Raw genomic sequence first — 26,567 nt, forward strand, 5'->3', positions numbered from 1 at the left:
TGATTTTTCTCTTCTTTTTCTCAATAGTTTTTTTCTCTAAATAAATAAATTGGAACATTCTGCAGTGATGGAGACAAGCAAACCTGTGCATCCCAGGACAACACCGAGCAGTTTTGGGGGGGAGAGGCTTTGTTTTTTAGGATACTATAATTTCCATTGTGTTTCTGATATTTTCACAGAATCACAGAATGGCCAGGGTTGGAAGGGACCTCAAGGATCATGAATCTCCAACCCCCCTGCCATAGGCAGGGCCACCAACCTCCCCATTTAATACCAGACCAGGCTGCCCAGGGCCCCATCCAACCTGCCCTTGAACACCTCTAGGGATGGGGCATCCACAGCCTCTCTGGACAGCCTGTGCCAGCACCTCACCGCTCTCCCTGTAAAGGTTTCATTTTAAAACTTAACAATGCTATTGTTGGAAAATTCTTACCGTATTTTTCCTGTTTGTTGTTTGTTTTGTTTTTCTGCAAGAATTGAAGTGTGTCATTAATGTGAACGTTTCCTCTGCCTAGTTACTAGGATTATCATCTTTGGAAGTCAGATGAGAAATTCAGTAACAGATGAGGAAATTAAAAATGTCAGAATTTACCACGTGACAGAGGCACCAAGAGGTAGGTGCACTTGAAGAATTAACAGTTCTATTTACTGTGTTTTAAGATGAGGCACCAAATCAATTTAACACACACGTTATTTTTGTAGATGTAAGTGGCGAATTTAATTTATATATCTTTCTTTTTGAAGGTCTGTATACAATTTTATATTCATCAGTTTTGGAAACAGCAGGCAGCCTCTGGAAGGTCTGTGCTCTAGGTTTAAAACACTTTGTGTCCCACCGAATCGTGGAACAGAAACCTTTGCAGAGTGTCTTAAAAATGTTAGAGCAGCTACAGTTTTATTGAGACGCATCCACACACACAGATCCTAATATATTCTTTATCATTTATTTGTGTGATGTTTTATGCTTCCACAAGAGCCAGTGATAAACATCATTTAACCTAGGCACAGGAGGAAAAAGCATTTTTTTACAGACTTCCCTCCCCACCTTTTTTCAGGTTGATATGTTAACTCGGCAACAAGAATAGAAAGGTTTAGCCACAAGCGAAAAAGGGTCGTACACGAGAAGGTAAGACAGGTCTGGTGTGAGGAACAATCTGTGTTACCCACTAGAAGAGTAAGAGCCTGAAGTTTGCTACAGTACTGTAAGAGAATGGAAGAGCATTGCTAAAAATGGCTCAAATTGGTAAGTTTTAAATATCAAGAAGCCATAATTAACCATTTTAGGTGAAAGTGTTAAATGCTCTGAGCTACTAGATTTAAGGAAGTCTTGAATAGCATTTGAATATTAACACTGGTGAAATGATGAGGAAATAGGATGCTCTGCCGTTCTGAAGCATCCCTCCCACCCACCACCAAATCACCACCTTCAGCAATGCTCATCGAGTCCCTTTCTTTTTCTTCTGTGTAAGCAAAACAAACTGGGCTGTAGCCCAGTCAGATCTTAACGTGGTCTGGGAAATACAAGAACAGCAGTTTGCCCAATCTTGCACTTGAGTAAAAGTGTACGACAGTTAATTCAGATGACATTAACACTTCAACAGTGGATCTGTTTTTACATGCATATCCTAAGACTGCAAGGTTGTTTGAAACAGTCATTAGAACAAAACTGCAACTGAAAACAGCTCAAGTCCCAGAACTGACCCTGAGAATCAGTAACATCTGTGTAACTAAAAGATAATCAAAAAAGGGATGTAGCAATGGAAGCTTGGAAGGATATGGCTCTGTTTCCCTAAATATAACACTTAGCTCAATGTGTTGTTAAAAGCAGCAAACAGGGATGCACCAAAAGGAGAATTTGTGCTAATGGCCACTTGTTTGGTAGTTTGTTATTGTTAAAAAGCCAGATTACTCTAACAACAAAGATTTAAATTGTTCTGTTTTGTTAACTTTGGTTTTGCTTTATTGTTTGTTTTTGGGTTTTTTTGGTTGTTGTTTTTGTTTTTTTGAGAGAGCTACCAACACATTAGAACTTGATGTTCTTGAGGTAAGGGAAATTGGAAAGGTATTAAACATCCAGGAGTTTGGTATAGTGTCAAAAAAAGCTAGGAAATATAAATGACAAACAAGAGACACACTAAAGGCAATCCACAGGTGTAACAGCCCAAGTAAAGCAATGGTTGTGAGATCAAAAATACCTAAAAGTAGAATTCTCAAAAGCATGTTACTTACTCAGACTGGATAAAGGTACTGAGGTAAATAACACTTTGTATAGAAACTTATTAGGAAGCTGTACTAATGAAGAGAACTCTTCTAACTCTTCTCCATTTTATGTAGTCAAAAGGTTGGAACCACTCTTCAGGCCATTGGAAGAAAACTCAGATCCTGACAATGCATTATGTCAGCTGCTAAAATCTCTTAACAGTGAGGCCAATGGATGTAGCTGACTATAACCTTAGAACAACTTAATGTTACACAGTTGAGCCAGTATAGCACTGGTTCACAGGATTGAAGCTGCACTAGGAGTGTCAAAAATGGCACTAGTTGAACACTGCAGACATTAAGCTAGATGGCTGAAGAGCTGACAGCGAGTCGCCCACCGTCTGTCTGCAGCCTTGTTTTGGATCAGAATTCCTCGTCTAGCCTTGTGAGTGCTGCAACTCCCTGGATGGCCAGAAGTCTGTTCCTGTGCTCCAGGGCTCCCTGTAGAAGCCCTACTTCGGGCTATTTCCTAAGGTCTTTTTTCAGGTTAATTTCTTATGGGGCTCTTCCGTGGCTGCACAGCTGTAGGTGATAACAGGGAATTCTTCCTTCATGCAACCACCATTCAGGACGGCAGGTGCATTAGAAATTGTCCTTGAAGGTACTGCTTTCCACTCCTGCAGCCTGAGGAGAGTGCTTGTTTCAATAAATACCTATGTTTATGCCATCACTGAGGTGTCTGGTACTGGTGATATCACCAGTGCTCCTTCCTTCTGCGTTTACAAGGGGAAGTGAGACCTGGTCAACTTCAGAAAGGATGGGTGTAGGTATCCAGGACAAGGGCCTGGCCTAAGAAACCGAAGTGGCATGAAACTTAATTGGCTAGCATTTGTTAAAATGTTATTTACACTTTAATTCTGCATTTATTCTGTTCTAAGACTCGTAACCTCTCTGCAGGTCTCTCTGTAGGCTCACCATCCTGTCTTAGGGACTATAGGCCTTCAGATTAATTACTTCTGTTTTGGACTTACAGGCATTGGCACTCTCTCTCTGCTTATCCATAAGCCTTCAAGTCTTTCTTTCTTTTTCTGCACAAAGCTACCTACAGTTCCTACAAAATGAAGATACTATGTGATATTTATTACCTTTATTCCTTTCTGAGTGAAGTAATACTTTGTCTTAAGAAGGTTATTCGAATTGGGGGGGGGGGGGGGAAGACGTACAATAGTTATATTTTACTATCTGCTCCATCATAAATAAAAAGTTTTAACATACAATGACTAAAAATTACCTAGCTAGCTTCTGTATAAATAGACAGTTTGTGACTTCTCGTTCATCTCTGTAATTGACTAAAATACAAACTAACACAAATTGGTAAAAAGACATCAGAAGTAGGACCAGAACCCAGGTCTGGAGTTTCTACTGCTGATTCATAAGAACACTTCCTTTGTTCAAGTAAAAAAAACTCTCTTTACATGCAACCAGCATTATCTCATAAGTTTCCAAATAATTTGAATTGGCAAACCAACATACTCTGATTAAAAAGCAATAAAAACATGTTCTTAACCTACAATGCAGAGCTTTCATAATGTAATTACACTTGTTATTACAGTGTACAATAGTGATAATTTTGACACTGTGTTTTGTACATATTAAGATTAAAAACATTTAGTCTGCTGTTATTTGCAGCCATCCCACATGACAACAGGAAGTAATTAAATGGTCATTAAATGTGACTACTATATTTTGAGCTTTCTTGTTTTCCAGTTTAACTGCTGAAATGTTAAGGTAAGAATCATGAATGAGGGGGCAGCCTCAAAATTACACACCCTATACAATCTGCTGTCGAATAAAGGGTTAAACTTCCCAGTGGTAAATGCCATGATTGCTATGAGACTAGCAGGACAAAAATTGGGTGCGTGCGTTCTTTCAGCATCCGCAGTATCCTAAAATGCATCTCATGGATGCATTATGGATACTCTGTATAGTTTTGCAAGCTACAATATAGTGCACATTTAAGACACTATGAAACAAATAATACATGATTCTTAGTTTGCATATAATATTTACAGCAGTCTTACAAAGCCTACTGTTTGTAGAAACTGACATTTTTGCAATGAGAATAACACAGTAAAAGATAACAGCAAATGCTGTTTAGCTCCCATACTCTGTTTTTGTCCATGTTGTTCAGGTATTTCTCGGTAGCATCAACAGCAGATGATTCGATACTATTTAGCGTCCCATTCTGCTTGGGAGTGAAATGCTGTGGTTTATTTGAGCTTGTAACTACTATGACAATGTTGAAATCTCATCTGTTCTCATAGCATCAGACAGGAAACTAAGTTCATTGCACAGCGTCTCGTACCTGAAGGCCATCCGGATCTGTGCAACATTTGTCTTTCGAATGTCATTTCCCTCTGGCCCTTCTTTACAGTAGTTAACCCCTAAGAATTTCTGTTTTTCCTGTGAACAGGATTAAAGGAGGAAGTCAGTTCAAATGCTCTGGTTTATTACATAACTGAATATCTAGTTGAAGCAAGTGAACAGAGCAACTTTAACCAGCTGGCCATTGGCCTTTACATCAGGGTCTTAATCACCTCTGGAGATTTTAAGGTCTATATAAGTTCTTGTGCTAGCATTTAGTCTTTTCTACTGAATCTTTCAAAGGAGAGGTCAAAAAAGAGACTTGGGTTTCTTTTGTTAGTTAGAAGTTTACTTGAGGAAAATCAGTAGTTGTCACTAGGGAACACTGCAAGAAACAAAACAACGTGCATGAAAAGCCCTCTTCCCATTTCTTGAAAGGAATGCTTGAAAAGGGCTCAGAAGAGAGGATGCTCTACAATAAATCTTAGCGTGCAGTGGACTCGTAGGAAATAAAATAACGTAATATGACTACATACCTAAATATAACACTTTTTGTAGTAGTTCTTGCTAGCTAAAAGCATGTCATGCTTAATTACAGGCAGATTATTTTTACTTATTGCAAGACATAAAATTACTGGCAGAGGGATATTATCCAAAGGATTAAAGATTTGGGAGCGGAGGGAGAAATGAGTAAAAACAGGCACCTAGTCTCTGCACATTTGGGGAATTCCAAACTAAAGCTAACGAGGAAAATGTAAAAAGAAGATAGGGATGCGTGCAGATATGTCACATAAAGACCTACTTTCCAATTTTCAGACTGCTGGCTTCTCTCTTTTTACTCGCCCTAACATTCACCAAAAAGGAAAGCTTCTCAGCCCCAATTACCTTATCAGACAATCCACTCTGCAGCACGCTGTTTCTTGCTATTTCACATAGGTCACAGGTACTCAGTTTCCACACCTGGGCTGCAATAGCATATTCCTCCATGAGTGCTTCCTGTATCACCAAAATATGTTTAGTATCAAATGATGTACAAATAAGGAGTAAACGTGGATATGTACTCATTACTAATTAAGGAATTTATACATGCTCTTTGGATAGCTGTGAAAACTTAGAGGCTTAAGACTTAACATTACTATTATTAATGACAAGGACCGTTCATTTCTAGTTTCCGAAGGGTGACTGAAATAATTCATAGATACTGGGTATCCAGTTATCTCTACCTAGGAAATTGCAGCCTGCATTCTGTATCATTACAAAGGAGATCTCAGGGTTTTCAGAAACCTTGGAGAACCCAGTCTTAAATCTTTAATGGACACATTATGTAGACAGACAGCAGGGCAATTTCTCACTTCTGACCTCCCCTACAAGAAGGGTGTTGGGTCTGACTCTAGAGGGCTGTCACAGCTGAGGAGGTCCACGCTACGTGTAAGTCAGGTGCCGTTCCATGCAGAAAGGCCCCCCAGAGCTCTCTGTGTTTTCTAACAAAGGCACGGGCAAGCCTGGGCAAAGCACACCAGAGCTTGGCTCATCCTCAGAACTCAGACACGAGCAATGGCTGCCCACTGTGAGGCACAGTGTGTATGATGTCAGTGCTGATCACAAAATCTAGGCATCGTGGCAAGCGGTGGCCAGGTATTTCTGTCCTGCCGGGCTACCCAAGGGCAGGAATCAATTTCAGTTCACCGAGCATACGGCTTATGTGATCTTCAGAGACTCCACGTGGTATTTTTGTAATGTACTTCCCCACATTTATTAGTAAGGAAACGACTTTCCTTGCACTCTAGAGGATTGTTTATGAAGGCTCAAACCTCCCTCCAGCCTCATCCTTCATTCTATACTTCAACAGCCAACACTGGAGAGGCAAGAGTACAAAAGAAACATAATTAGGAAATCAGACATTTCCCTATGAAACCTAATAGTGAATAGTAGACTGGGAATGAGGAAGAATAATGAATGTAGTGACTAAAAGATATGAAACTTTACATCCTAAGCAATTATATTAAAGATTTCAGGTCATTCTGGGCCTACATAGTACTACTGCCAATTTCAAAAGACAAGTGATTTCTGCAGTTCTTACCTTTGTGTAATGAAATTGCATAGGGTCATCTGTAGAGAGAGAGACGTGAAGTCCCTTATGTAGAAATTCCCGTAGTGGATTTTTTGAGTACTCCAGGAAGAGGCTGTTGTTACTAAGAGGAGACATGGCAATGGGAATTTGTGCAAGATAATAAAGATACTGCAAGACAGGACTCTGCAAAATAAAACACAATCAGCTGTTAGTGTTACTGCAGGATAGTGGGAAGGAAAAAAAAAAAAGATTTCCCTTGGAGAAAGTGGAATAACATGACAGAGGGAGGATGAAAAGCAAAATGTGTTACACTGACGCTGAATTTTTTCAGGTTTAAGTGTCTAAATTGTAAATTGTTACTGATCTTTACAGTAATAATTTACATTCTTCAAAATCATCTGCAGTCTTGCCTTTCAACATGAGCTGACTTTACTGTAGATTCAAAAGTGTAAATGACTAGTAAGAGTGCTGCATTTGATCCTAGCAGTGTATCCCCACCTCTCCCAAAAGCTGGAAGTCACAGTTAATAACAGACGTATCAGAACTGCTAAGCAATGTGTTATTTTCAAAACTGCAGCCCAACTTAAAGAGCTTAATTTAAATCTTGCATAGTCACCTCATGTTTACTCATTCCTGTTTTTGGCCTAACCAACCAGTGAACCTGTGTGCTATGCCACGTTATCCCACCAGGCTAAGCAGAAGTCAATGGGAAAATACTCTGGGTCAGCTACTGCTTTACTTTTTGTCTGTCTCACTTTGGGAATCAGTGGTTCAGAGCTCTACATCAGACATGACTTCAGGCAAAACTTACGATAACTTTTTGAAAAGAATTGCAATAATCTCATTGCAAGCCTGCCAACCACTGACCAGTTATTTTAATTACAAAAAAAGTGGCCTGCAGATGAGGGTTTGTGTGATGGTTATTTACTGATACGCCAGCCATAGCGTTTGTCCTAGCTACAACAATCCAGTTGCATATAAAATATTACTAAGTTATATAGCTATGTTAAATTTTGTGATCAAGTGATCCAATTACTCTAGATACAAATAATCACAGACTTAATGAACTTTTCCAGGAACAGCACTGCCAATTGCAAAATTCAAAGAAGCAGGAAGCTCTCCTGAGCTCACTCCTTTCTAATCAAAGTGAAGAGTTCTTGTGCCATGCTAAGAAAGTTAATGTTTGGCTGTCTAGATAAAGCTAACTTGGTGACTGCTATAAGCAGACAGTGATCAGTTTAGATGAGCATGCAAGCAGTACCTTCTTCAAGAGCAGTCCATGAGAAATGTTGTCTGCTGTCAGAAAGGCTGACACAAGATGTGTGATAGACCCAGCTTCTCCACAGTGAGGTCGAAACAGGAAAGTACACATGCCTCTTTCCCTGAGGAAATGAAAAGCAAGTCCCACTTAAAAGAAATTTATTGTACTTCACCGGATATGCAGATAATTATCATTAATGCAGGAAATTAAACAAAAATATACACTACAGTGTATTGTGATATCTCATCATGCCTAGATACCAGCCTAATGAGCTGCTATCTAATACAGCAGGTCCCTCTACCCAAGCCCCTTCCATCACCTGATGTATTTGTGTTTCTTGATTACTTTCCCAGTTAATCTCTCGTAGCCATGTGTTCACTATTGGGTGAACACCTACTGAACTGACTGCAGTCCAGGGAACTGGCAGATGGAAAGCTAAGTGAACCGATGGCGGCCTTTGGCTGCAAAATAGCTACATTAAAAAAAAAAAGAAATCCAAGGAAGAATGAGAAGCTTATTGCCAAAAGTAACTAACACTTCCCAGTGTGATGTCAACCTGCCACCTCACAAAGTTTGGTGTAATATAAAACCGTACCCTCAGTAGCATAGAGATGATCTAGGAGTGTCAGTTACCATTCTAGACACTACAATTTCTATAAATCTTTAATTTGTTTATACAGTGTCCAGCAATCTTCAGAGGTGTTCAAAACTGAATTTCAACAAGGACTGCTAGATTATAAAGCAAATTGAGGAGGTATGCTCACTAATGTTTCACCTAAAAGAGGATCGGAGGATGTAATCCATCCTTGCTGATTTTGTTAATATTACCAGAACTGTAAACCAGAGCTCCAACGGATTGGCTGTAATGGCTCAAATACTTGGTCTGTTCAACAGGTTGAACGGTTCTACTGACTCATTGATGAGAGTTTCAGTTTCTCACCTAGCTGAAAAGATGATTTTATGATTACCTAGGGAGATTTTCAAACAGTTGTTGAAATGATTTGGAGGTAAAAAACAAATGCGTAAGTTCTGCCAGATCTCTGTTTTGGAAAGAAAAAAAAAAAGTATACACTAAAGAGAACGTAGGGCAAGCAGGAGGAAGGAATGACAATTTTAGTTCTGTAAAGGAAAAGGCACAACTCAACAGATATCTAACAAGGCCTCTCTCAAGTACAAGGCAGACTAAGGTGGTTGTTTCATTAAAAGCTTTCATTACATAGGGTGGTAGAGAAAAAAATGCTTCAGGTAGCTGTGGGAGAGGAGAAATAAAATCTGGTTGGAAAAATTTAAATAAGGAAAATTTCTGACAACTTCTGCACCTCGTTTGAGAAAATGCAGAACATGTTATAAATAATGAACCAAAATCCTTGCAAGTTAAGTGAAATGTCAACGGATAACTTCACTGTGCCACAGTTTTGAGTCAGTTCTGCAGATCACTCAGCAAGTCAACTATAAAGTCAGGAACATAACCTCAGGTTGAATTTCAGGCTTCACTGATCCAATGCCAAAATTTGTTTCACAGTCATGATTTCATATTGACTATGATACATCTCCACATTACTTGCCTAGACATTGCTATCATTTGCTGAAACCAAATGAGTCAGCAAGCGTCTTAAAGTCAGTTAGCTGGAAGTGTGGTTTATAATTATGGCTTCTTTAGTCTAACAACATTTCACAATGCAACTTTGTCCTCAAATCAAAAGGAGATAACAATTTACCAAGAGGTATGTTAGATCTGGAAATCCACTGTAACTCCGAGCCAACAAAGTCAGTTTTGTGGAGTTTCTAGTTTTGTTTGATATATTCAGACTTAAGAAATTCACAAAACAAAGATACGCACAGATACAAAATGAAAATATTAATCTGATGCCTTTACAGCTTCTGAGTGTTTCATTTGAGTTCAGTCTGCAGTTAACATTTTCAGAATAAATCAATGACATACTCCTCTTGGACTATTTAAAACTCCTCAAGCCAAACCACTGCTTGCAAAGATGTTCAAGCTAGTTACAAATCTGCATCAAGACCAAGATTACTAATTGATTTTTCTTTCTGGAAATGCGTAACAAAGAACAATGGCTACTTACTTCCTAAGGTTGTTTAGCAACATGATGTTGACATACATGTAATACAAGTAATAGCTATATGGGGGATTCTTCTCGCTAGTCCAGAGGTCAGGGGTAAGGCTTTTGTCAGAGAACATATGGCCACTATGCTTGGATTCATCATCAACACTGTCAAAGCCAGTCACCTGGTGGGAGAAGATTCACAGGAATTAGTGTTTCCTAGAAGCCAACTCTGATGTTTCTGCACAAAGCATATAGTCCTCTTTTTTTCCTTCATCATCCTAGCTAGACATCCTCTCGTTCTGCCCTCCTACCATATCATGCAGACAGTGGGAATCGCGTTTTCTCCGTAGCATCACCCTAAGAGCAACACTTGCTCCAGAAACTTGTCTTAGGATGAAGCAGGCTATGCAGAAGTACAGGCTCACAAGAAGCATGAACATGGCACGTTCCTCCTGTTCTGCAGGAAAATGAGCAAACAGCAAAAAAGAAGTCCTGCCATTGATGCTACACTGTTCTGAAGTGCCCCAGTGTTAACAGAGAAGAACAGTCAGAGGAGGAGGAGAAAAGAGAAGGAAATTCCTAAGGAAGCTTCCTGCATTTTCTGAAACAGACAAGAAGCCCTGAAGCTCAAAAAGCCTTTAACAAGGCCTTTCAAATTCACATAGATACACTTCATAATTCTTCAAACTCATCTGCTCTCTAATTTGGAAAGCAGCAGAAGGCCTGAAACTCCCAAGATATCTTAAGTTCTGGGGTGCATTCAGAAATGTCTCTCTTAATTAAGTCCCAGCAGCTACATCCCAACATCTCTCTACAGTCATTTCCCTTCAGTTGCTTCATTTTTGGAGGCGAGTCCCAGATGCAAGCTGAAGGTATGTATCCCAGGTTAAGGTGTTCCCTCTGCACAAAAGCACGTGAACGCTTTAGACATTCTGGGAAGACAAATAAATAGCTGTTGAGTTGCTTTAAAACAACACTGGGTGTACTAACAAGGTGAAAGGTTCTTTCACTGTCTGGCAACAGCTGTGTTGAATAGCACAGGACCTAAGACAGAAAATGCAAGCATACTTACATATTTGAGGAAAAGATGTAATTCTTTGTGGTCTTTGGGATTGATTGTTGCTTCAAACAAAGGCACAAAAATGTTCTCTAACATCTTTCCAAAACTAGGCAGAATATTCTTTGACCTAAATATATCACTGAAGGGGGAAAAATACACAGTTGTGACTGTTCTGTCATCAGCTTCTATTTTTCCTCAGTTTTCACATTTCCTTTTATTTCTGTTTATACGCTAGTGCTTCAGTTCAGCCAGGACTGAGTAATCTAAAGTTTATATCAGGGCAGGAACTGTCTCTGTGCTCTGTTCCCTGCATTGCCTGATACTCTGCTTCATCCAGGCTCAGCTGAGGCTCCCAAGTGCTCCAAAAACAGAGACAGTACGCAGTGGTAAGTGCCGTCTCAAGAAGAATGGCACCTTCTCTTACAGCAATTCAAGATTGCAAGAGGACAAAAAGAATCACCCCTCACAAGGGTCTGTTTTCCAAAGGTGTAACCTACTCTAAATGAAAGTAAAACTTTTTGGTTTAGTGAGGCTTTCACAAAAGAGAGGCAGTATTTCAGTATGTCATTAAGTGCACGACGTTATGGGCGTGCTGACTCCACTTCATGCATAGGAAATTGCTACGTAAGAAATTTTCCCACTGATGAGAAATGCGCTCAGATTTATGCAACCATGGCAGCACTTTCTCTACTCATATTCCAGCTGTGCATTTTCAAAACATGAAGTTCAGCCATTAAGGCTAACAAAATTATCATGGGAGTCTATATTAGCTACAATATACAGTATTGGAAGCACAGGTCTTTTCATAAAGGACATAAAGTCCCAACAGATGCTTAAAAACTAGTAAGTACTGGTATCAGTTACAGCTTGCAAATGGTGACAGTCCAGGTTGTGTTTCTAAGTTCACTGTCATTTAGACACCAATCTGAAGGAAGTTGGATAATAATGATTTTGCAGAGCATTTCCTACTTCCTTGTGAAACTCGAGAGTTGATTTATTTTAACTACAGAGTTGCATTTTACCTTGCCTTTGAATGCAGCTCAATTTCGTCCAGTTGTGATTTTTTGGTTTTCGTATTTTCAAATTTCAAAGCACTTCACAGCTGAATAAAGAGTACATTTAAACTCCATCTCCTCCTCCACCCCCAGACTGTCAGAACTGCAGCAGTGGTCAAGAATAAATTATCCAGGCTGCTGTTTATAAATAGAACTGTGGGACAGCTTATAAGCCATCTAAAATGAGAAATATCTCATCTAATATCAGAAATTAAAACCAAATAATTCGGATGATTTCAAAGTCTTACAGTTACTAAGAGCTTCTGATTACTTACTAGATTCTGGGAACCTGAATTATCCAGCGCATATTAGGAGAGTAGACTTTATGTTTAATGAACCAGTTTGCCAAGCTCAGCCACTCATCTGGAGACCGTCCGTAGATGGATAATCGGGGTTCTGTGTACTGGTACTTACTTTCTTCTAGTTCACGGGCTACTTCCTATTGAACAATACATACATTTGCTTTAGCACAGATACAGAAAATCATTAATAGCCAGTAGTATATTTATCATCATATTTTCTGCACATCAGGCATAACTCTATGCTATTATCTTTTTATTTTTTAATTATTTCTTGGAAGGGGGGGGAGGAAGGGGAATATGTAAATCTTCTGCCAGATTGCTATTTAAGAATAACTAACTGTACCACTTCCAGTTAGATGACAATATTCTTGTGCTATAAATACTAATATTTTAAGACCTCTGTTTAAAATTGACCAATCGGAACGAAACTACTTTATACTGTAGTAAATGACAGCATAAAATATGCAGAACAATGGAGAGTCTGACCCAGAATACATGTTAGTAACTAATTCTAAGGCTGTTAATTTTAGACAGGCATTTTTGTCAATCTATGAGTAGTTGGTGTCTGGTTCATGCTAACTATACTAACTGTGCTAACTCTTGTATTGCAAGAAGCAAATTTGGAGCCAGTGCATGTGCAGAAACAGATTTATGTCAAGGCATTTTCCTAGGTCCTCCTTCCCTAACAACTAACACCAGGCAACTGCATCGTAACAAAACATTAAGCCAGTGATTTCAGCCTTGGCTGCTTTCCGTTAGCTTGAAAGCACATGCTCTGCTTTGAAGTTAAATGAGGTTAGAGCTCATACAGTTGTATACAAGCAGCAGTGGCTGACTTGGCAGAGGTCTTTTTCTGATCCACTGCTGGAACAAACACAATACTTGGGAATCACTTAACCACAGTTCTGACCCTAGATACAGTTACAGCATCAGGAATCTTCTAGAAAACCTCATTTCTGTACAGCTGGGAAAACCAGAGAATGATTTACCTTGACCATACGAGCAAAATATTCTCCACCAATGTAGTTCTCGGTTTTCAAATACAAGTCCCTCAGCTCACTGGCACCAACTGGATTGTACTTGGAATTGAATTTGTCAAATCGATGGAATGTTTGACGACCCTATAGGAAGGAAAAAACCCACAATAATTACAGAAATTAAATATACAGATAGTTTGTACATAAAATTGCCTAGCAAGAACGTGCACAAAGAAGCAGCAGCTTGTGCTAAGTCACTTCAAGCGTGTGAAGTAATGCACAAGCTCAAATTCTGAAAAAACTGCAGAAACCAGCATTTCACATGTAGAAATCATAGATTTCTCTTTTATTTTTGTGTCTTACTTACTGCATGGACATCTAAAGAGTCTACAGTGAGGTCATATGGATCCATGTGAAGGCTTTCAAAGACTTGCTTTAAGGTCATCTTCTTGCCTTTTTTCTCTGCAACAATCCTGTCTGGCTCTGTTTGATACGTGTGCTTAATAAACCTCAGTAAGTGTTTCTGGTTCATGCAAGCAGCAGCATGGATATGAGTATCAACCTGAAATCAAAACAAGGTTAACTGCACTCCTTGTCCATCGACTCAAACAAACTTTGTGAATTTGTTGGTGTCAGAGGCAATGATGAATACGCAATACTTCCTTCAACCCTGATCCTTCAGTATCCTTCGTCAGTGAATCAGTTCTGCCTGTATAGTTAGAGACTGTCATTGTAACTGTTCTCTGTGACTGAAAGCACTTGGAAGTCTCAGCTACTTCCAAAAGCACAAGTCATTTTGGTATTTCAACCACATGAAATATCTCAGATCACTACAAGTGTAATATATGCAACAAGAGATTCTGGCACTATTTTTCCATGTTTAATCATAATATGGCAACTTATAATACTGACAGATTTTTCAGTTCCTTCAGGTCTGTTTACACACTGAGGGAAGTGCAAGCTTCACAGAAGGGCCAAGAGCACTCTTTCAGGTCCTTTTTTTTTTGCCCTGGAATTCTTATTAAAAAAATAAAATAAAATAAATAGCTTTCACAGGTCTCTGTTCTTTTGTGTAAAAGCCTGAACTGCAATCTTGTATTTTGTGTCTTCTTCCTCTTGTGCCTATTACAGACCATCAAGTAAAGAATCAAAAGCGTCACCTAAAAGGTTGATACATCTTCTCTGAAAAGCTAACCCAGCACAAACACATCAGTGAGCTGGGAATCCAGTGGGATGTACATTAGGAGTGTGCCTCATCTTGTGTGCTTTGAGACAGGCCTGTTTCTTGCTTTGTTTCATGGAGCTGTAAAGCACCCGGCATCTTTGAACTGGGCAATAATTAACAATTAAATGTTAATCCTTGTACATACTCATTCCTTGTATCAGGGCATATTCATTGTATGTCCTGGTTTATAGCTATGCTATTGACATACACCTGGAAAAATTTAACTTTATAAGGCTGCAACACCTGTGTTATAGTAGACTGTAGTTTGAACAACTGCATATATTTTGAATAAAAATTCCACTTCAAATTAAAAATACAGATATATCTAAATACACATTCAACAACAGAAAGATCTTGCAAACTGACCTGATTTTTCACGCTGCAGTCAGTACCTGGTTTAAAATATAAGTTTGCAAAAAGCACAGAAAAGCTCCTGGCAGCTGAAATAGTTCCTAGAGCAGAGCCCCTGCAGGAGCTTGTCTAATTCATGCTTGTGCCATCTGGAACAACCTGAAAGCCAGGAGACACAGGAGATTTGAATCCCTGTGTCTCCAGCTTCTGTTTTGGCTGTACTCATTATAAAATGCACAGAATCAAGCCCTGTAGCATTCGTATTCATGTGAATACAGAAACAAATTGGTATGGAGAAGGAAATAAGTAGTATGCACAGTGCTTTGGAAATACAAAATACTGTTTTGCCGATTAACATGTGTAGGGCACCAGTACACCTAATGCTAACATTGCAGCAGAGGGGAACAGAAGTATTCTCTTTTGAATCTGATGTTAACCCACAGGACTTCCTTCCTATTCACTATAACTTTTAGCTTGTATGTTGAAAGAATATTGTGACCAAAGTCAGAAAGCAGTTATTGAAAACAAAAGCAACCTCTAAATGAATCAAAGTTCACGCAATTTATGATATAGATTGGCTGTTCACTCACCAGGCTTTTAATTGTATGTCTTAAAGGCAGGCATTTGTCAGTCCTGCTCTGTAGGTTTACTTCATTCAGTTTGTTGGGAGATCCACTACACAAAGGCTAACATTCAGTTTTAAGTTGTGATGCTGTGGAGCTAAACTTACTACTTTATTTTACCCTCAATGCAGGCAACTCAGGAGTTACGTGGCAAGTCAGTGTGGCTGTCCTTAGCTATGCATCAGTTGCACAGTGTGGGAGGGCCTTGCTAATAGCCGACTCCAGAGTTTTCTCTAAAGTTAGCCTACTCCTACACAGCCAGTTGTCCACCTCCCCTGGAGAGCCAAGCAGAGCCAGCCACTGTCCTACCACCTGTGGACTCCCATCTGTGTACGGAAATACTTGTTTGGTTATTAAAGGGTAATTTTCCAGATATGCACATACATTTCACTTATTTAAAAGGAACTTTATCTTGGGACTAATGAACTCAATGAGCTCTATGGAGAATTCTCATTAAACTAGAAAAAAAAAAGGGGGGGGGGGGGGGAAGAGTGAGGGTCACAAAGACGGGAATATAACAGCAAATTCTGTCAGCAAATAATGCTGGCCAGATTTTTAAACACTGTGATATGTGCTCACTGATTGACCTTGCCACTATATTCATGGTTATTTTCATTTTGGCACTTTCCATCAGGTACTTTAGCTTCGTCATATAAGCAAAAAGATTGCACCAGCATTTCCAGACTAGTAGTAGCCTGAGGGAAGTAGTAGACAACTTCATCTTTTTTGGGAGGTGAATATTATTTCTTGCTTTCTTTATGCATTTGCATTGAATAGGACTGAAAGGGAGAGATCCTGCAAATACTGGCCCTAGCAGTCTGTTTCACACTGTAAGATTCATTGTTGATACTGTTACTACTGAAGAAGGACTTCTGGTGAGCTACAGATCCAAAGATGCTACTGTGGTTAGCAAGACGTTAGGAAAATGAGTTTATTTTGGAGTTTAGAGAAACTCTGCCTACACTGCAGTTTACTTGCCACAGAAAGTGCTTTGTAAAATACTACTTCTAATGCTTTCTAAAATACTACTTCTAACGGCTTAAGGGTTTAAGCAAGATTAACTCTCTGCTGCAAGAACTTCATAAGCAGTAATTAGCAGGACTCTGCCACAGGAGAACAAGCTTGTTCCTCTTTTCTTGAATTAGAATATTGCCAGAGAGGAAGCAGTACACATTTTATGCTTTTGAACAGCATTAATTCATTTGTAAACTGGCTTACTCACTAGAAGGTAATTGGAAAGTAACTATATGCCCAGAGACATTGAACGACTGCTTTTAAAAATTGAACTGAGCAAGTACAGTCCTGTCAAGTACAGCTTCTCAGTATTCCATTTGATTGTCCAGGCAGTTATCTGATCCCCGTACTTGTCCATCATACTCCTCAGTCACAATGATTTTTATTATTAACACCTCAATCAGCTAGACGAGTTTGTTATCTGAGTGTGGTTACAGAGTAGATATCTTGGTCAGGGTTACACAAGAAACCTGTTATCAAATTCAGAATTGAACCTCAGCTTCTTGAGAACTGTTTGAGAGAAATAGCTAGCTAATAGATCCTCCCATCCATATGCTTAACAGATAGAAGCACAAAATTCAAATTTATCTAACAACCCATCTGCATCTAGCTTTGTGAGAGACCATCAGATAGTTGTGCTTTGCTGTGTTTGCTAGTTATTACTACAACAGTAGCAAACATTCAACAGTCAGAATGCTAATGGGAGAAGCCAAGCTGACTTTTTGATGCACTAGGAAATCAAAATGTAACAAGATAAAAGTATTGTTGACCCAAACTCCACAGTTACAAAACAATCACAACATCTTTGCACAAAGACACAATGCCAAATAGACCTGAAATGATTAAAAACACCAGCAGCAATTACCACTTTGTGAAGAAATCTTGCCTATGGGAATGAAATGTTTTCTCTCTCAATTAGCTTGCTTTTAAAATGAAGAAAGGGAAGCAAACTAAGCAGCCTAACAGTGCTGTGCTTTTGAGGGAATGAAGCTCCCTTTGCTATGTGTCAAGAAATAAAACTACCTCCTTGATTCCCCTACCTGTCTGCTAATTACATCCCAGTGCTTCTCAGATGCAGCTCAGAATACAAGCCTTTTTTTTTTTTTTTTTGGCAGAGTTATTTATTAAACCAGGTTCTGATGGCAGCATGAAACATCAGTTCAGTTTGTAAGATCTTTTTGTTGTTGAATGTGTATTTAAACACATCTGTACTTTCAATTTGAAGTTAAATTTTTATTCAAAATAGAAGCAGCTGTTCAAACTGCAGTAATTTATCTGCATGAAAACAGCCCAATGCACTTGAGCCATCTGTAAGTGAATTCATCAAACTGAATTAGGACTCCAGGTGGATATTTTTGTTCACAATGCATGTGAGCATAATTTGTTCAATAGTTTCACTCCTAAAAATGATGTACATACCATTAAGCCCCTGTGATTCTGAAAAAGGAAACAAGAGTTTAGAGTAATTGATTTAACCCACTTCCATTCAGGCAATTTTCCATGTCTTCCCAGGTAGTAAAAATGACATCATTCAACTCACTGCTATACACACACAACTGTGTGCTTCTCACCTATGCCTCACACACAAAAAAGCAAAATGGTTGGCATTCCTACTGAAAACAAGGCCACACCTCTAATCCTTTCCACACCTACCTTTCTCACGTTATAAAAGTCTCGATGGGGGTTACTCTTCAGTTCTTTAAACTCAGACATTTCGTTTAACATCTCGTGCAAACTAAATTTAGATTCTAAAAAGTTGAGCCGGCGATGGCAGTATGTTTTTCTGCAAAAGAAAACACAGCAGTTACTGACTTGGAACTACTTTGTATGCTGAGCTCAGATGGAACTTGAAAGTTTTCTAGTAAAAACAGATTATATTTTTAATGAAATCTAAGATGAGTTATTTCTTCTTTTCCTAATGGTTAACAAATGCATAAGTTAATATCCAGTATTTTTTCAGACCTAAGTTATTAATGAAACCTCTAATGAAACAGAACCAGGCTCGTTGCAGAGAAATTGGACTAGATGGCCTTTAGGTGTCTCTTCCAACAACTTGTGTAACAATGCTCTAATGTCCTTTAAGTTGTCCAATTAGCAGGGGGTTGGAACTAGACGATCTTAAAGGTCCCTTCCAACCCAAACCATTCTCTGGTTCTATGATTTTATACCCAATAGAGGAGATCACCTTGTATAAAACAGTAACACCCTGTATACACTTCACTGTGAAAATTAAGACTTTTATTTCCCAGTTTCCATCTGATTTTCAATGTGAATACAGGAAGCCAAGTAAAATTTAATATTGTTTCATTTCTGGTGCCTCAAAAACACATCTGTTGTGTAGCTATGGTACTTTTTCCTTTTTTTGCCCCCAAATTCTTCCAAGTGCTCTTCTGAAAAAAATAACTGCTTTTTTGTTCCTGGTTGCCTACTCCTCTTATTCTTCCAAAGCTTCTCTTTCAACTCCTGTTACGTTTTTCATTCTCTTTAACAAATGCCATGCTTTTTTCTCTTCACCATCTGTCAACTCATAAAATCTACAATATTTTAATAGTGCATTAGTGTAATAGCCTTCTTTTCTCTGCTTCATTGTTGGCAATCTCTCCTCAGCAGAATACAAATCCTGTAATGAACCTGAAAGTCCAATTCACAGTATTTTTGGGTCATACTATTATTCAAGAAACCAGAAATCTGAGGAGCAAGGGGTGAGATTTCACTACTTTAAGCACAGTGAAGATTAAAGAACAATGGATTCTTGATCTCCAAGCAGGTCCACATTTGTCAGACAAAAATGACAGGAAAGCACTTGCTACAAACAAGGAAATAAGTAGAGTATGAAAAGTTTATGCAACAGGATTACTGAAAAGACTTTTTTTCTTTTTGTTTGTATATACTTATCAGAGAAAGCGAATCAGCCTACAACCACTTAATCTGAAAAAGCAAAAGGAGCAGAAGATCACTCCTGCATTCATAGAGCTGCTGAGCTTTCTAACATGTTCTACAAAACTTCTTTCTTTTGGTTTGCTTATAAATATTGTTAACAATTGATGCAAAATAAGAGTTTTCAGTAAGTTTGAGTTTTTCCTCCTTGCCCTTTAGTTTTCCTTCTCTCTTGGAATACAGCACAGTGAATTTAGAAATGCATTTACCTATCTCAGACTGTAAAGAATTACACTCAAGCTAGCTTTGATCCGGAGCAGGATAAGAACAGCAAGAGCACAGGCTTTTCCTCTTTAGTAAGTGCTTGGGGAATGGGACAGTTCCGTTCAGATCAGCTGCTTTGCTAGCAGAAGTCAGGCAGATTACTCTGCATGTGTCAGACAAAATCTCCAATGGGGGAAAAAAAATGGCATCAGGTGTGACTAACTTGGCACATCATAAATAACTTTATTTCATAAAGGCAGGAGGAATAAAAATGCAGTACTGGCAGGCTGGGCAAACAGTCTGGAAGAACAGTCCAGGTTCCAGCTTTTTTCTGCCCTTGCATTGATTCTTTTCCTTTCCTAGTGTTGAGATTATAAAATACTAATACTTCCAGTCCTCAGCTAGGAAGTACACTTTTAAAACCTGGATGCACACACATTTTCCCTCTTCTCCGGGTAAGGACACTTGTTGGTTACAAGTGTTCCAGTGACACTAGCAGAGTTGTTTTCTTTCTGTTTTTTAGAGATTTCTTTGAGTTTGCAGGCTCAGGGAAGGGAAGTGTGACACCTCTTTTGAATGTGCATGCAATTTTGAAGCACGTGAGCAGTTAATGCACATCTGAAATAAATGGGACTGAGTATGTTGCCAAGCTGTTCTGTATGTTGTAATACATACACTGGATTTCTTTCCATGCAGGAAGAGCAGATCAGACATGAACGAATTCCAGGCAACTGCACAAAACCTCAAATTCAGTTTAGGCCAAAACAAAACAAAGGTGAGATTCACTTTCAGTTCCCATGCTTCAAGAAGTTTAGGTCACACTTCACTTGAATGGGAGCGTTTGGTCAATGTCTTGGCCTTCTGTTAACCTTAATACCCATGTAGTTCTAACCTCCCTCCATGGGCAGAGTCACCACCCACCAGCTCAGGCTGCCCAGGGCCCCATCCAACCTGGCCTTGAGCACCTCCAGGGATGGGGCACCCTCAGTTTCTTTGGGACACTGAATATGACTTTCACTACGGCCAAGTGTCAGGTCTTGCATTTTCGTCACAGCAACCCCAGGCAGCTCTACAGGCTTGGGGAGGAGGGGCTGGAAAGCTACCCTACAGAAAGGGACCTTGGTGTACCGGTGGACAGTTGGCTGAATATGAGCCAGCAGTGTGCCCAGGTGGCCAAGAAGGCCAATGGCATCCCTGGCTTATATCAGGAATGGTGTGGTGAACAGGACTAAGGAAGTCATCCTGCCCCTGTACTCAGCAGTGGTGAGCCCTCACCTCGAGTGCTGTGTTCAGTTTTGGGCACCTCAGTAGAGAAAGGACATTGGATCTGCTCCAGCACCTCAAAGAAAGGCAACAGGGCTTATGAAGAGCTTAGAGAATATGCCCTATGAGGAGAGACTGAAGGAACTGGGGATGTTTAGACTGAGGAAAAGAAGACTGAGGGGAGACCTTATTGCTCTCTTCAAATACGTGAAAGGTGCTCACAGCGAGAACGTTAGTTAATCTCACTGGTGACAGAATAAGGGGAAAATGGTCTCAAGTTCAGGCAGGGGAGGCTTAGGTTGGATATCAGGAGGAACTTTTTCACAGAAACGGTAGTTAAGCACTGGAATAGGCTGCCCAGGGAGGTGGTTGAGTCACCATCCCTGGACGTGTTTAAAATCTGTTTGGATGTGGTGCTCAGGGACATGATTTAGTGGAGGGTTGTTAGTTAGGTCATGGTTGGACTCAATGATCTTTAAAGGTCTCTTCCAACCTGAGCGATTCTATGACAGAAATTAGAAGTATTAAACTGAAGGGAACCAGCAGCTGTAAGGGGCAGAGAAGAAATAAAACAAAAAACGTACGTTGGACCATCTGCAATTAGAGCAAGAACGTGGCTCAAGTCAAGGGTATAGGTCTCCAGGTCAGGATAGGGCAGACTCCGAGGCTCATTGAGCTCCATCATTTCTTTGTTATCATAAACAAATGGAATGCCACCTTTTATCTTGACCACATAATCCAAATTGTTTGGAGCATCATCAAGATTGTAAGGATCTTCATTTTCTTCTGGGGGTGAATGAAAATCTGGAAATACATTTACATTATATTTACAAGTAACTCACACAAAAGGCTGAATAATGGGAAAGAGGACTTTCTGCTTCTATAACGTTTCAATTTTAGCAGATCTCAATACGTGCATTAAGATCATATTTTTGATTAGTACAGTAGGTCAGTTGTTACAATACAATTCTGTTGTGACAAGCTCACATTTAATTGCCATCTCCAAGCTATGTAAGTGGTCACCTTTATTAAGATGTTTCATTTCAATTATTAGAGTTCTCTAAACCAATATAGAAATAGATCTAATAGTAAAAAATTAATGTAGAGTGATGTAAGTTTCAAATTAAGTTTGTAGCAGCTGTTGACTTACACCCACATTCATTGTTTGTTTGTTTTTAACCTTCTGACTCACTGTAGTAATTTTGGAAGTTTATATTTAAGCACACAGTAATTCAGCTGTTCTCATATCGAAACATTAGCCAGAAAAGAACAGACTGCCCTTCCCATAATCCAGTGATGCAGACTAGTGCATGCATACCATGGTCACCTTCTCTTTCTCTCGATCATTAGTGAATATTTGTCACTCAGCAGAGAGCCAGAAGTAATTTAAGACTCAGCACTTCTCATTCTGACCAAGACAGTGGTGAGTTTGTTGTTTGGTTGTTTTTTCAACTAGAATTGCTTACTTTTACGTACAATAGGTTTTCCAAGAAAAAAAAAAAAAAAAAAAAAAGATGGAAGTGTAGTTTTCTCCCTGGCCTTCTGATCATAATTAGAATCAGAAAGTACCAGAAGCACAGTCAGGATTTTATTAGTACAGCTTTGTAATTCCTTATTTTATAAGTAAAATAAATCTCAGTTATTTATGTTAACTCAGCCATATCCTTGGACTTAATCCTTTTTACCTGTTCAAATAAATCAAGACCAAAAAGTAACCATCCACATTTACCCACCTAAGGCACACGAATATATGTTATAAGCTGATACTGTACATGTATTCCTAACTATCCAGCTCTAGCTCGTGCAAATTAAGATACTGTGAGAGGAGATTTTATTAATAATATTGTAAGTTTAAAATCGTAACTGTAAAGAACTTATTAACCTAATAATAGCTTGGAAATATTCCCCCCCAGCAGCTGTTCCGGGATATCCTTCCTGTCTTGAATATACAGTGTACTGTTCTTAACATTCTCTCTGTATTACACATGTTTGAAAATACTTTATTCTCTCTTCTTCTGACTACAGAACTACAGAGGGTAATTGATTTAAATGACTTAAAAGATCATTTCATGGCTGAGAATACATTACCAGCAACATGGATGTGTCTACAGTGGAAAGTCTGTACAGACCAAGGGTTGTTCCACACAGGCTAATCCAAAAATGCGCACTGTTTAATGTACAAGCAAAGCTTTCCTGACACACCCCAAAGTGACAAATATAACTTGTGACTTAAATAGTGGTGAATATGTCCTACCTAATAAGCCCCATTAAGAGATCAGAGTGTATTAACCCGGACAGACTGTCCATACATGTGACGATCCAGCTTCCAAACCTGACCTGGCAAGCGTGCCACATCTGTGAAATTACTGACTCAGGGCTTGCAAACTGGCATGTCTGTACCCTGCTTCAATTTACAACGTGGATGAGCTCATCATCCATTTTACTTCAGTACACCAAGATCAAAAGGAATGTTTTTCACTTGAAGCCACCTCCACATATCTTTTTTCCTGGAGGAACACGTGTACTACGTACCATCTCCTTCACTGGAAAAAACATCAATGATTGTTGTTTTTAGCTTTTAATAGTTTCAAAGTTTCAGATTAGATGCAGGCTTTATAATTAAAGTCCATCAGTTATTCTCTACCATTAACAGAATAAATTACAGAGGCAAAAATACTCAGCAGAGATTGTCACAAAAAACCAACTCACCTTTGATTACAGTTGTACATGGGCTTAATTCTCTGTTTTAAAAAAGAACAAAGATACTCACGTGGACACACTTCATCTTCAACCTTCCACTTCTCATGTTGCATGCTACACAGATACTGGGATGTCGTTCTTGGGAAGCGATGATATGCAAGGCGTGAATACTTTTCTCGAATGAGAAGAGCTTTCACCAGGCTCTTGGCAGCTTGCTCGTAATCATCAACTGTAACCTGAACAACAAGAACAAAAAAAGCTGCCTAAGTACTGACAAATAGAGTGGTGGTCTTGTTCACAAATGAGATCCATGCCAGTAGCAAGGAGACTGGATTTCCAGCAACACTGATGTATGCGACTTGATCCTGATGGTGGGTGCATGAAGACAGCGACAGACAGAATCCAAAGACAAAAAGCAAAACATACAAACATGCAAGATTTCTCTCCTCCCATGCATTCAGTGTCTGATCATGTTGTTATTTATTTATCAATTCAGCTTTTATAAAAAAAAAAAAAAAAAAAAAAAAAAAAGTATAATCAACTTTAAACAACGACTTCAAATATTCTACAAAACAATCTGCTCACAGAGCATTCTACGGTTTGTTCAGAGGTCCCTGATAGTGCTGTCATTTTGCACTGGACCGTGGTTTAGGATTTTTTTTGCCCAAGTTGCAGTAGAGAAAAAAATAGTTTCTTACCCCTGCACAGTAGTCCCCACTAATTGAAACTCTCTGAAACTCTGGTACATCATATGGCACCTGGACTGGCAGGAAAGCATGTTGAAGAACTGGTGTTGTAGGAGACAGAGTAGGAATGGCCGGTGGTGCTTTCCATTCCTGAGACGGAATTTGTAATGACAAAGACTGAGATCGAATCATCTTGAAACTTTTCTTCCTAGGAATTCATGGTATAAAATGTTAAATGAGCCTTGCTGTAAAACATTAAGTACTTTGCAAAGCAGATTACAGCAAAGAAAACATCTCCTAAGAAAGTTTACAAGATGAAATTTCTTACACCACATGGAAAATGTCGGTCACAACATAGTTTTCCTTTTGACACTTTGCATTATATTTTCTATGTACAATTGCAGTACAAATACAATATACCATAATTTATTTACTATCATTTACAAAACCACTAAGATTTGTTTTGTTTCACTTCTTACAAATTCAGTATCAGCAAGTCACTGTGCAGAAAGAAAGCATGGCTGCCTTACTTAAAATCGGAATTCAAAGCATGAGAGAAAGAAAGTGAATCTGACATCAGGTAAGTTGTTATACGTTATCACGCCATTACACAAAAGTTTTTATTCATCCCAAAAGTTTCAGGATTTAAAATCTCATCTACTTGTCCACCAACATTTCAGATATAATCATTCAGTTAAACGTGTAAGAAAAAAGACGAACAAATACAGTTATTCCATGGGTAGTGTTTGATGGGACTAAAAGCCTAACATTGCATATGAGAGTAATCACTTAGTACGGCTTTGATATGCGAGTCCATTCCTTCTCCTGAGGCAGTAAATGCATAACCCTCACAGACTTAAAAGCTTTTGCTCTCTCTCAGCAAACTGCAACAGATAAAACAGCTGAAGAAGCATGCTGCTTCTAGTTTTCAGTGAAGAAACTTGAGTGGAGGTCTGTATTATCTCTAAAGATGCAACTAATTTTCCTTTTTCAGCTTAAATACACATATAACAAAGAGATACGATATGTTAAACTGATGTACTTTCTTACATACTGTGGAAATACTATCTTCGTTCGTTTTATAAATTAGATTCTAACACTTTAAAATGTCAGTAAAAGCCACTAAGAAAGGAAAAGGCACATTGGAATTCCCTCTGGAAGCCGTGTGTTACCTCTGTGACATTCCACGTACACTGGTGGTATGAATAAGACCCTATGACCAAATTCCATCTCTGAAACTCGTATTAAATCCTTGAAAGGTAATGTTGATTCAGCTGCAACTGAAAGCAACAGAATCTTTACTCATGTAACTGTTCTCTAAGTACGCTTCAGTCCGGTAGGACAGGGACAAACACTTGTTCTGTTCCCATGCATAAGCAACACACATGTGATAGCCCATTTCCCACAGTTAGGTTTGTAGAGAACTTTAGGTACAGAAACACAGTTTGATGGAACCTATTTTTGTAAAGCAATTTCGGCACATTAAAAGTGAAACTTACTATTTCAGGAAGAAAAACAAACCAGAGAGGTGTCTGAATAACACCTAGATTTGGGAAACCCATTTGCACAACACAAAACCTAAGCCCATACCATCTGTGTATCATACCTTAATTCAATTAAACTAGCTCTTCTCCCTTCTCTTCCAGAAACATGATGCCAAGTGCTGCCCAACTGATGGTCTGAGCTAACAGGGTACACGTTTAGCTATCAGTTTAAAGCCCTCCTTGTTTGTGTGATGTCTGATGAATCTGTACACACCCAAGCCATTTGGTGTCAGACTGCTGCTGAGCTCATGTGACTCTTAACAAATAAGTCCAACCAGCCCACTAAAGACTAAGAGACTGGGACAGCCTGACACCCAGGTAAGGTTCTCTCTCTCAGAAGAAAATCATAAACCAAATCAAGTTTGGTTTACCCATTAATCTAATCAAGCCAAAGGTGAACACTGTATGTTGAACTAGGAAAATAAAACTAGCAAACTCAAAATGGGCACTTTTATGGCTGATAATGCTAGATTTTATCTCTGGCAGTTAAGGAAACCTACAAATAACCTCATTGTGCCAGCCTCAGTTTTTTGTTTCTCCCTTGATGTTAAACATCAAAACTTTACTTTCATCTATTTTTACAGAGCCTAAAAAGAAATTTCATACCACTGTCATTTTCTGTTCGTTAAAATTATCCATTTTCCTGAACAAAACTACTACATTTG

The 26,567-nt window shown here is 39.0% G+C and overlaps 1 protein-coding gene and 1 long non-coding RNA gene across 5 annotated transcripts in view; one reads left to right on the top strand and one right to left on the bottom strand.

The window, feature by feature from the left end:
• The first annotated feature begins 367 nt into the window (after positions 1-367).
• The window catches only part of LOC122157710, a 28,095-nt gene continuing 1,895 nt past the window's right edge, over positions 368-26,567 (top strand). Inside the window, exons 1-3 of one of the 2 annotated variants that reach the window (XR_006167999.1) lie at positions 368-614; positions 24,846-24,938; positions 26,005-26,220. This is a non-coding gene — a long non-coding RNA (uncharacterized LOC122157710). Of the gene's footprint in view, positions 615-24,227; positions 24,939-26,004; positions 26,221-26,567 lie in introns of those variants that run through there. The other variant, XR_006167998.1, reaches the window with a different exon arrangement.
• The window catches only part of AMPD3 (adenosine monophosphate deaminase 3), a 30,014-nt gene continuing 4,369 nt past the window's right edge, over positions 923-26,567 (bottom strand). For 2 of the 3 annotated variants that reach the window (XM_042813706.1, XM_042813703.1), the window contains exons 3-15: positions 24,371-24,566; positions 23,743-23,908; positions 21,557-21,776; positions 18,222-18,351; positions 13,723-13,917; positions 13,368-13,499; positions 12,352-12,515; positions 11,034-11,160; positions 9,980-10,143; positions 7,896-8,016; positions 6,644-6,817; positions 5,449-5,559; positions 923-4,662 (exon numbers count right to left, since the gene is read on the bottom strand). In XM_042813706.1, the coding sequence (XP_042669640.1) occupies positions 4,489-4,662; positions 5,449-5,559; positions 6,644-6,817; positions 7,896-8,016; positions 9,980-10,143; positions 11,034-11,160; positions 12,352-12,515; positions 13,368-13,499; positions 13,723-13,917; positions 18,222-18,351; positions 21,557-21,776; positions 23,743-23,908; positions 24,371-24,566 (2,074 nt within the window). In that variant the 3' untranslated portion in view covers positions 923-4,488. Of the gene's footprint in view, positions 4,663-5,448; positions 5,560-5,597; positions 6,419-6,643; positions 6,818-7,895; positions 8,017-9,979; positions 10,144-11,033; positions 11,161-12,351; positions 12,516-13,367; positions 13,500-13,722; positions 13,918-18,221; positions 18,352-21,556; positions 21,777-23,742; positions 23,909-24,370; positions 24,567-26,567 lie in introns of those variants that run through there. The other variant, XM_042813707.1, reaches the window with a different exon arrangement.

Source organism: Centrocercus urophasianus, unplaced genomic scaffold (genome assembly GCF_019232065.1).
Source record: "Centrocercus urophasianus isolate 14NV4802_14NV808 unplaced genomic scaffold, USGS_Curo_1.0 seq_14, whole genome shotgun sequence".
NCBI lineage: Eukaryota > Metazoa > Chordata > Aves > Galliformes > Phasianidae > Centrocercus > Centrocercus urophasianus.